The sequence below is a fragment of the Augochlora pura genome, chromosome 6 (assembly GCF_028453695.1).
Source record: "Augochlora pura isolate Apur16 chromosome 6, APUR_v2.2.1, whole genome shotgun sequence".
Lineage (NCBI taxonomy): Eukaryota > Metazoa > Arthropoda > Insecta > Hymenoptera > Halictidae > Augochlora > Augochlora pura.
The window spans coordinates 7,495,447-7,507,790 of record NC_135777.1 but is presented as its reverse complement, the minus strand read 5'-3'; the positions used below and the strand labels follow the sequence as shown (position 1 = coordinate 7,507,790).

At 37.5% G+C, this 12,344-nt stretch overlaps 1 protein-coding gene across 1 annotated transcript in view; it reads right to left on the bottom strand.

Annotated features, from left to right (window-relative positions):
- The window catches only part of Shab (Shaker cognate b), a 145,129-nt gene that overhangs the window by 120,110 nt on the left and 12,675 nt on the right, over positions 1 to 12,344 (bottom strand). Inside the window, exon 2 of the mRNA XM_078184436.1 lies at positions 2,830 to 4,222. Coding sequence (XP_078040562.1) covers positions 2,830 to 3,915 — 1,086 coding nt within the window. The 5' untranslated portion in view covers positions 3,916 to 4,222. The remainder of the gene's footprint in view (positions 1 to 2,829; positions 4,223 to 12,344) is intronic.

Here is a 12,344-nt window from a genome sequence, read left to right as displayed (position 1 = left end):
ACTCGTCTTTGACATTTCTTTATATTTCTTCGTTCGTTTACTACTACCCGAACTCTGGTTAGTCGCGCGACTTTTCATGCGTGTTGGTACGCGCTCGCACACATCGAATTGAATTCGCTGGTAGCGAAGTTACTATGACATCTCACAGGGAGCGGTGTCGAGAAAGAATCTTCGTGATACCTGGTAATCGCGTATTATGCACTCCCATTATCATCAGTGGGCCGTATCATAGCCCTAGGGGGGGAGGGTTGGGGGGGGGGGGGTTGATTATCTTTTTTTCTCATTGCTTTTCTTTGGCTTTGTTTGACTTTTCTTTCCGGTTTTCGAGACGTGGGATTTTCATAATTTTTCTTTTTCTTTTCAAAGGCTAAATGAGATTAGTACACGGGTCGGTTAACACCACCTAGAAATAAAATACACATTACAGACATCGACACAACCGGGCGACGATAGCGAACCACGATCGGCGATTGCTATGGTATCTGTTCCGATATTATTATTCGTTTTTTTCCTTTCTCGCAGCTTTCCGTTTCGATGGCGACGTAACATTAGTTTTCTATTTTACAATCCACGTCAGAGTATCGGAGCATCTCACTCTCTTTCTCTACGGCCATTCTGTATATACACGCATAGGTACATATGTTGCTCATAGTTACATGTATATGTACATGTACATATTTACATGGTACTCATCTAGCGAGTAAAGTTCGGTTAATGGAATGAACCAAAAGCGTCGATACTATGTAACAAGATGAGAGTTTCTCTAATTAGAGTCTGTTTAATGAGTAATCGATCAACTATGCTCGGTTCACGTGATTTCGATCTGGCTTTGATGCGAGATAATTGGCCGCGCGTTATTAACCCGACGAAAATCGTGGGAAACAGAAAGATACACGTTTCGTGACGAACATCGACTTTTGCCAACGTAATTTCGACCTCGAATTTCATGGATCAATCCTAATTTCCTTACATCATAACTTTCAGTACAATGCAACTGCGCAATTGCTCTTCACAAAAGGCTAATTTATCTTCGAAAATTATAAAGTAGGTTCGTTAAGCTGTTCTGTCTTTCGCTCTCAATAGCAATCATTCCCCTCTAAAGACTTTTGAAAAACAACTTCATGAAATTTCAGTAATTTCAAAAGATTTCGTTGTGCATACCGATCGAATTTACCACGATTTTCTAACGTTCCCCTGTAACATCAACCAACATCTCGTAATTTCTTATTATTATCCGCTCACGTTCCCAAGCAATTCCAATAACCCTGAAGCCGGAGAACGATGAGAAAGCCAGGATCCAAACCCGATCAGACGATTTGCTATCCGAGCCAACGATCTACAGTGTTATCAATGTCAAAATATCACATACGTCGCAAACGTTCTCTACTTTCTTTCTCTATGTTAATACGTGAGCTACGTCGAACCAATGTTTTCTACTATCAACTTGGTAATACCTTTCGTCAAACCGAGGCTCCAGTACAAACTGTAAACGTGGAGATATCGTAAGTAGATTAGTAGACAGATTCGACAGGAATTTTTTCGTGGTAGGTGAACGCGAACTGTTACCGGTCAGTCGTTCACCGAGAACAACGATTTCTCTGTTATATGCCGGCGAGAAAAAAGTCATTTACTCTTGGGAAATTTTCGAGTCGAAACTAAACAACAGAAAACCGAGATGAGAGATAAAATGTAAGAGCCGCGGAACGAAATCAAAAGATCGAAGAATCGGTTTACCGATCGTACCGAGGTGAACAAACCGGAAAATACAAGGATTGTTACGCAGAAGATCCTCTCCAATTCCGAACAAACTTCCGTGCAATATATTACAGTACTCGTAAATGTTTTCGACGTACTTTTTTTCAGCGGTGTTTATTTATACATTCGAGGGTTGAAAATAGTTTTCAAAGTTGAGGGTTCTATTTTCAGATTTGTATTCCCTGCAAACAGGTACAAATTTAAAAAGTTTGTTTTCACAGGTACAGTTAGAAGTCATTAACCATTTTAGTGCCGACTAAAAGAGTTACGTATATCTGACACGAGCGAAAAATACTAAAGCTGTTTGGCATAATTTGATCAAGTTTCAGAAAAAAATAGAAAGATTGTAAAACTTGATAATTAGAAAATCCATGAAGGAGCACAAATTAAGAAATTTAACTGTTACTTTTAGAAAATATTGAGAATGTTTTCCAAACCAAGTATATACACAGTTATTAACCAAGTATATATTTTGATAAAAACAATCTTTACAAATATATTTGGACGAATTCAAATTCAACGAAGAAAGCCATGGTACCAAATTCTAAATTGCAAACAAGTTTCAGCGAAATTGGAGAGGACCGCTGATGCAGTCCTAGGTGCAAATAAAAAATCGTTCTATAAGATTCGCGAAGATACCGTGAACAAAAAAGAAAGTGAGAAAGGAAAGAGAATTGCGCATACTCGAATCAGCGCGAACCTATTACCGGGAAAACTAGGTCCAAACGATGAAACATCAAAAGAATTTGAGACACGATCAACAAGGTCGACCCACAGTAGCGGTTCGAGGGTCCTTCAATGCCAAATGACACGCAGCGTTGTTGCGACAACCCGTGTTCTTGGCTCAAGTTCAAATTCCGCTGCCCCAGAGTCCGATCTCAGAATACCATTCCAATTTTTGTCCCACCTGGTGTACCCGGTACCGCGAGATCGCGGAAACGAGACACTGTGGAAGAGGACGCGACGTTCCGGATCGCGGGGTCTCTACGGGACCTGAATAGATCTCCAAAAAACGGAAAAGGAGAGCCAGAGACACGCCAAACACGGACGATGATCATTGACGACGCAACTCACCCTGGCGGCGATCGAGGTTGTCGGCTTCTCGAGGAGGTCCCAGAGCCATTTCTGGTATTGCGCGCACTTCCCCTCGCCGAACTCCTCCTCCTCCCTCTGTCGAAGGGACTCTGCCTCCTTGCGCATCTCCTCATGCACGTGCTCCTTCCTCTGATGGTACTTGTGCTGACAACAACTCTCCAGGTAGAGCTCGTCGACGCCCCAGTACTCGAGGTCGTCGCTGAACGCCAGTACACACATCTCGTCGACGAGATGCAACTTGCCGGTCCGGTAGAAGTTCAGGATGGAGCTGAAGGATTTGGGGTGCCGATCGAAGAAGTACTCGTTGTCGATAAGGGAATAGTCGTCGCAGAGCTCGGTGATCGCTTCGTGGGTATTGCAGTCCTTGAGACGGCCGAGCCGGGTGTGCGGCAGCCTTTCGAGGGTGCGCCACAGCACCTCGTGCTTCACGCCACCTACGTTGATCGAGACCCGCCGGTTCAGAGCCTTCGACCTCATGATCATGAACGGCTCGGGCGGCAGAGACGTCATCGACCTCGAGAATGCTCGCTGCTGCTGCATTTGCAGTGGCAGAGGCGGCGGCGGCGGCGGCAACGGCGGTGGCAGTGGCGGTGGCAAAGGCGGCGGCGGAAGATTCACCGGTAAGTTCACCGGCCCCACGGAACTCGCCGAACCCACAGTTGTCGAGAACGGAGCATAACGGACTTCTTTGTTTGCTCCACCACCTCCTCCACCACCTCCACCTCCTGCTCCTCCACAGGATCCTCCAACTTTACCTCCGCCAATTATGGCGATTCCTCCAGCTCCGCCCATGCTGACCCCTAAACCGATTACACCTCCGCCGGTTCCTGAGCCGACACCGACTCCAAGGGGTCCTCCTCCGGCACCGGTGCAGCTTGAGACAGATGCGCCGGCCCACTGCAGCGTCGTCGGGCCGCCACCTTCGAACACGAAGCCCTGGTCGGCGCCGATGTAGGGCACCGTGCACGTCGACGACGATAGCACCGGGCCCGTGACCACGGCGCTCCCATTACGTTCCCCGTCCGCCAGCGTTGTGTCGTCCTCGAGCCTCTTTCTGTTTAGCATCAAATGCACCACACCAAGATGATACTAGCAGCCTGTTCTCGACTGCTATTGTTGCTCTTGGAGCGGTCTTCTCGTTTGTTATACTCGGCGCTTCCTCGATCGTGATTCTCTGATTTACGACAACTTCTACTTCTTCTTCTGTTTGCTCCTCCTCTTCTTCCTGTTCTGATTCCTCCTTCTCGTTGTCTTTTTCGTCTTCTTCTTCTTCTTCTTCTTCCTCCTCCTCCTCGTCCTCGTTATCCTTTTTGCGCTTCATCCGTGCCTACGTCTGTCCTCTCGCGTTGGCCCGGTTCAACCGCGCCATAATCTGAAACAGAGTGCAAATAAGATCTTAGATTTTCACGTGAACATTCCACGAGTCGAATCGGTTATCTCTATTTTTTGAACTTGGCTCAATATTTCGGAGGAGGAACAATAACATTGACTTTGATATTTGTTGCCAATGTCATGACCTTAACACGTTGACGACGGCGCCGATTTTCAGAGTTCTCTCCGTGGGGCGGCGCTCGAATTCACGGTCCGCCCCGTGAGGCGGCGCGCGCCTCAGATTACGCTGTTCGATACGATTCCTGCGCTGTAATAATCACTACACGATGTTTATAGATCTCGACGAGCTAAAAACGAATTTGAAATCAGTTTTTGTCTATCATCCTCAGTATTTTGAGGAAATCGATTTTGAAAAAAATCGCAATCTTTCAACTTTGACCTCAATTTATAACAAAACTACGAAAGCTATACGATTTCTGTTAGATTCAGTGAATTCCGTAGACTTAAACTAATACATTGATATGCTATAGTTTCCAAGATCAATTTGATTATACCTATAAATGTTAAATAAACCTGACGGGACCAGTTTTAGCCCTAATTTTGGAATACTTCATTTAATTTTACTCAAATAGTAGAGATCTGATTTGAATTCTTACCATCGCACGCAATTCTGTGAACATTTGTGATACAATAAAAATTAATAAAAAATTTGTCCCGCTACGGGCAAAACGGAAACAGTAACGGGTTGTGTTCATGTATTTTCAACATTGGAGCGGTGTTAGATTTTTCAAGTGAACGGATAAAAGGCCGACATGCATGCTAGGCACTTCTGAAAACCACAAATGTGTTATTGTTTAGGGTAGAAATAATAAATTAAAGCCGGGCATAGTATTCCTTTATAACGAAGCTAAGAAGGGGGTTGACCTATCGGATCAGATATCTTCTTATTATAGTCGTCTACGCAGAACGGTAAAGTGATATAGAAAAATAGTAATCGAATTAGTATGCGGGACTTGTCTCGTCAATGTTTGGTACATGCATAGAAAACGGGGTACCAAATGTATGAAAATTTTAAAATTCCGCGAAAAAATGATCGATTACCTCCTCAGTAAAGTAGAACCCCTAAATGTACAATCTGAAACTGAAGCAGTGCCCAAACAACTTAGACATTTTCTACAGATGTTCCAAGAACCCGCGAGAAAAACGAGACAGCGATATAAAGAATGCTATAAACGTATGTCTGGAATAAAAGGTAGGTAGTATGCCGCGAATAAGGGGAAAAAAGTAAAAACATATTGTAACCGATGTAAGGGCCAACCGGCACTCTACCCACCATGTTTTCAAAAATTACATAAAAAAAATTAAATAATTATTTTATGTTTATAATATTGAATTGTTATGTTTTTATACTGAATTGTTATGTTTTTAATATTAAATGTCTATTTATAATGTTGGGAATTGAAAAATAAACCTATATTGTACGGTGATGCATGGTGTTGCACGCCGCCCCACGGAACAAACGCGTTTGCCCCACCGGTGATGCACGCCATCGCCAACGGGTTAAGTAACATACAGGAGGATTTGTACAGTGATTAAAAAGTATTGAATAAATATCATTTTTTCCACGTTACGCGTCTTCAACCCTCAAAATTTTTCGCTATTTAAACCTACGTAAGTGAATTGATATTATGCTATTTCGAAATTTCACACAAAAATGTGTAAAAAATAATTCAATATGATATTATTTGAAAAACGCTATTTACACAATGGACGTCACATGATTTTATTTAGAATCAGTATAATTAACTAAAAAATTGATTGATTTCCCTTCTAATCTAAATCTATTTCTAATTCTACTAATTTAGCTTCGAGTCATATACAACGAAGTAGAATCATACAGAACCCAATGCCAAGTTCGAATATTATTGAATTTCGGTTATAATGGTGCTATGTGGACCTCTAATTTTAAGTAGAATCATATTGCACAAACTTCACGAATAGCATCATACTGCGCTTAGAAAACAAGCACTTGGAAATAGAATTATGTCGAATTAATTTGAAATAGATTTCAATGAAATTTCTCTTAAAATAGTATCCTATTTTGTAGGAACAAGTTATTAAACGAGAACAAATCTAGGTTTCAATCTGTCACTGGTGATAAAACAAAACTTTAACAAAAAATTTCGACAAAATGTACGATTTTTCAAAATATGAATGGGAGAATGTTGCCGAGAATTTCATTCATCCAGTATCAAAAATTTTAGTAGCACAACAGATTTTTATCCAAAATAAATATTGTTCATAAAAGAAGTGCGAAATCATATTTTTTGAAACATGTATCAGAAACAAAATTTTGATTGACAAACTACCGACAGGTAAGCGATTGTGACAAATGTTCGATGGATTTATTAAACATTATTTATTCAGCACGATTAATTAAACATTAAATGAATTGATATATCAAGTTAATCCCCGAGATTTTTATGATAGAAACACTTTATTACATCAAAACTTTTCGCAAAGATAATTTTATATTTTATATATTTTAATATTATATTATAAAATGTTTCATAAACATAATTTTATGTTTTATATAGTTCAATTTTACATTATAAAATTATTTCAATTCATAATTCAGTAATCTTGTATTTCACAAGCATAAAAGATCACCAATATTTTGCGGACACAGTTATAATTATTCATATAGAACTTTAATTTCGTACAAGCCATTATCTACCATTTTTATAGGGAACCTCGTAACACACAATGAAATATTCACAAAACTCTACCTTCAATGATCGATTACCAGGTATATGGGTCAAGGTTATTTCGGAAGAGTTCGTAGCACGTCGCGAACCCGAACAAAACTTTCTTAGAACAAAAAATTCCGCGACACGATAAAACTATGTGTTCAGCGACGATCTATACCAATGGTAATGGGAGTTGATAATGCATATTGCTGCCAGTGATCGCTAGCTAGACTCATCGCGTGACTACAAAGTGAGAATGTAATATCTATAGGGAAAATTTGCCAAATGCGTACTGGTCACCTACATCGTTCTCCGTGAATTAATGGCCTATGATTCACTTAAAATTGAACTCCGAGATACCAAACCGAACTCATGTAATTATCATCAATTATACAATTATACAATTATATGCATATTCATGTAAAATTCAGTTACATTACTTTAGTGTATTTTAAACAAATATTACTAGATTGCGGATTTTATGTACTTATGATATAGACGGCAAAAAAAAAACAAACTACAAGATCAGAAACTTTTAAGAATCTTCCTATATACTTGTCAATTTATTGAAAAATTTGAATTTATGGAGATTTCTTGACGTTGTGATTTAACAGTTAACATGCTAACATTAATTTCAGACTTGAATTAAATGTTTCACAAAAGCTGAGGGTCCGATCAAATTATGAAACACCGAAGCATGTTTCTTCACTTCCAAAACATGTCTTATGGAATTTATTGTTAGTGTATAAATGTGTTTAGCATTTGTGACGGTGATACTTTTTAAATAGTTTTAAAATGAGAGATCAGGAATTATAGAATGTACTCTTTTCAATTACAATTCGCTTCAAAATAGTTCACATTCTCCTTCATCGTTCGAACATTTCCGCTCGAACGCTTCCCTCATTAGTGAACTAGCATATCGCGTTCATTCAACACAAACCAAAAATGCTAACAGAGTTGAGCAAAATTTTATTCGGATGATGGATAAAAGACAAGGATTAACGAAAGTTTTATTCGATATAATCAAAAAAAATATCAAATTGATCAAAAATTTATCTAGACAATTCATCTAAACACGATTTTGTTTAAATAAAAATTATATGAATGAAAGTTATAGAATATAGTGTTTTTCATGTTAATTTGAACAATTAACTTCTTTTCAATTGCTGCATCTAAAACTTTTACAGATTGATCATCGATGCATAACTAAATAATCTTTCTTCAAGTACAAAGGAATTTTCACAATAATTATTTAAATAAAAAGTGAATGAGCAAATTCACTCGCCTCTCGTTGGACAAGGTTTTTCTTTAATAACTCGTAAACAGAGTTGCGGATTGTATATTCGATAAGCAAAGGTACTTCACATGACCTTAGGAACCCCTAAGTAACTTTTGGAACACCGTGTATATTCCCCTACAGCCCGTATACCGAACTCTGAGGAAGAATAGAAGAACTGTTTTTAAATCGAACCAAAAGAATCGATATTCTTTCAGAGATTAAAAAAACAAGTTTACCAGATAATGTGACAAGACTTTTGAAACATTGCGATTGATTTGGATTGCGGCAAATAGTACAAATTGCTTTCTACTACTTTCCTGTCAAGAACGAACGTGTATACGAACAGGAGTATGTAAATGAATGAGTAAATGTATGCGTGACTGCGTGCGGAATGATTACATATGTACGTAGAGATGTAAAAATAGTGTAGAATAGAGGGTAATGAATAGCATAAATGCATCGCAATAATGAAGAACCAAAGAAAATTTAAGATATAAATAAGACAGATATATTATGCAAGGTGCCATGTAACTAATCGTACAATCGACAAGGGACTGATTCTATATGTAACTGTAAGTCGAAAGAAGAATAACACTTTTTCATTTAAGGCTCCGAATTCTAGAAAAATGATGTTAATAAAATAATACTATTGGGCAAGAATCAAGTGGCGCGTCTAGTCATGACAAACTAATTCTACTTGGCGCCGTATTACTAGACACGCGATTGTAACGTATCTTTCAACTCATTTTATCGAAAACAAAGCTTTAAATGAAAAAATGTTCTTTTTTCAATAAATAAAACTAAGCTACGATTTTACTATCTGGACCTGTATTGAAAATTTCAAGAATACGTTGAAACTGCAAGAATTTTTAGATTTATTAGTTTATCCTTAACCATTTATAACAAGGTTTACCGATTTTTATGAAATTGTTAGAGAATTTGAAAATGTAAGTATCTTTAGATTTATAATTTAAATCTATAATTTATGGCAGTAAGTCACTGTAGCTAGATCGTTTCCCCGGAATATTGAACCAAGACGCCACGCTATCATTTGACCCATATTGTACTTTTTCAAGGAGCATAACTAATATCTGAAGTGGCACGCTACTGGAAACTTTCCCCTAACTTTTTTTACAGAATCCGCTAGCTTACTTAATTGAGAAAACTTGGTAATCACTTGTATCTCGTTCGAATGTCATCGACACGTATTAACTATATCCTATTTTCGATTCCATTGGTAAAATTCGGGTCGAGGTCACCTCAGAGGAGTCGGCGGTATGTTGCAAGCCCCTTTAAAACGAATGATCGTAGATCAGACGAGCCGGCGCGGCGACGGACTAGTTGCACGAAGAAAAGTGACCAGAAAGAAAGAGCCAGTGTTGCTTCTAATGAGGCCGGATCTCAAATCTAATATCACCGTACGCACACCTATTTTCGTGCGTTCGGCGGGCGAGCAAACTCTTCCTTTATTACCGGGCTGCACATTCGTGGAAATGATGGCGCACAGTAGACAACTTTTCCTAAAAAAATTGGCCAAAATGCAATTTCCGAAGTGTGCAGGGATAAAAAATGTTTAAATACACAACGCCGTTACTTAACTAGACAATTGAGTTCGAGTGATTGAATTAAAAAAAAATGAAATTAACAAAATAGTAAAATTATTTAAACAGTTCGCAAATATTATCATATTACTGTCAATTCATTGAAACTTTTAACAACACAAATGATTGTTTATCTAGTTTCTGTAGCTTCTACTTAACAAAGACAATTTTTATTTTATTTTTATAGAAAGGTGACACAATGTTTACTGTTTTGCACGTTTCATCGGTACAGACTAAAAATAAAATAGACTGAGGGGAGATGAAACCGTCGACAAGTGCTGATTGTTTACTAGCATGGAACACATTTATACAATTGTTTCTCAGTTTATGAATTGGTTCATCCAAGTTACAACAAAAAATCGCTTACCAAAACAAAAAACACAATATTATTTTTGTGTATGACAGAAATTGTAATAAAATGTGATGCAAACGATGGAGTAGGGGAGAGCTACCATGGGTGGGACATGCATTGAATGGAACATTATCATTAGTCTTTGTAATAAAATGATACTTGTTTTATAACTATGTTATACATACCCAATAACACGTAATTTGAAGATGCTGCCAGTTAATATGTAATTATGGCAGACAATTTATTTTTTTCATGCTTAAAAATAATATTTTTCCTTTTTTCTCGTAACGTAGTACGAAGTACTGTTGCTTTTGACAGAAATTTTGTTTATTGCTTTCGATCAGTTATTTCTTCAAGAATATTTACATATAGAGTCGGACAATATTTTTTATCATAATAGTTAAGCAAGTTAAAGTTCGAATATTGTTACTATATTTATGAATGGAACATAGAGAATATTTTAAGATGATCTTGTGAAATAAATGAAATGAATAGTAATAAAAATTTGAAAAATGATAGAAACAATTTTCAAGATAACTTAGTTAAGAAATAGGAAAATAAAAAACAAACTTTGTTATTGTCGACTGTTAGTTAGTTTATTTCGTTTTAAAATCTACGAGGCGCCTCGAAAGTTACGCAAACTCGATAAATGAGGGTACTTGAGGTCACTTGAAGTATTAGGTTGGAAACTATGAACGGGCGTCGCAGCTGAACACAAATAAAACAAAAACGCCCGTTTCATAGTTTCCAACCTAATAACTTATTCCTTAATGCAAATGCAATCCGCGGCTTTGTTTACGAGTCATTAATGAATCATAAATGAGAACTTGGATAGCGCAAGATGATCAGAGGCGATGAAAGCATGAAGCTCAGTTAAATATCTCTACAAATCAACTTAGAGATACTGATGATTAAAAGGTATAAGTATTTTGATTTTGTTTCTGTTCTATAAAATTGTCGGCATGCATATAAGAAATCGAAATCTATGAAGGGCATTTTTTAAATTTTCATTATAGCCTCAGATAAAAAATTAAAAGACAGAGTTTTTTACTTTTTTATTATTTTAAGTAAGACAAAAATTAAGAGAAAGCATTTAACTTATTTTCTAGTGTCCCTGTCATTGAAAAAAATTTAAATGACTCAGTCCAGATTGAAAGAAGTCATTGTGTTTTAAATAATTGAACACTTTAATAAGCCTGTACATTTACCAAATCTATGCTGAAAACGACCGCAGCTTGACTATAATATAACGGTAGAGCACAGGTTGCAATAGTAATCGAAAGTCTTACTCTAACAAAATTCACGATTGAAAATGAGATGTCAACTATAATATCCAATCGGAAAGTGTTACCCATGTCTTCTCATTCCTAAAATTCAATTTTAAAATGTTAAGTAGTACCATCGGCGAATGCTCTTAACGAACAATATTAAAAACGTTAAAATTAAGATCATCATATTAAATTTTATGTTTTAGTTATATAATTCTAAGCAAATATGGGAAAATTATTGATATTAACGAAAAAGAATTTAAAAACAATGCTTATGCCAGCAGTATCTGATTTCTCATCTCGAATATTGTATCTTTTATACCACAGATATATGCAAGTGACAAAGATAGTCAGAGATACGTTCGGAGAAGAAAGTGTGAGAAACGTATTTGCCGCAAAGATTACGTATGTACTATTATTTATCCGCGAGGTTAATACACTTCGACCTACATACCAAGCGAAAAACACCTGTCCCGATAGATCTGATTCAATCGCACGTGGTTTTGTGCTTGGGGAACCGAGATCAGTATGCAACTGGGAGCGATTGTTCGCTGGCCGAATGCAACGGGTCTGGGTTAGGTTGTTAGCCGTGTTCGATAAGGAAATGGGGAGACCCTTTTGCACTTTCACGCGACCCTTTTTTAGGGCACTGTTGCTACAGGTGAACGGGAGCTTGCCTGATATATTGCTTTTGCATATAATACACTCTGCGACAATATTATAAACACACTACTGAAACCCTTAGCAAAAAGTATTCGAACGACTTTTAACGACGTTTGCAATAACTTTGTTAAGACTATAAAATGACTGAAATTTATTTTTAATTTTGCTATTACTTTAAATGATAAAAAAATTGTTGTGTTTCTGAACCAAGAAACGAAAATTTAAAAAATTTTGTAGATCTCGATAACT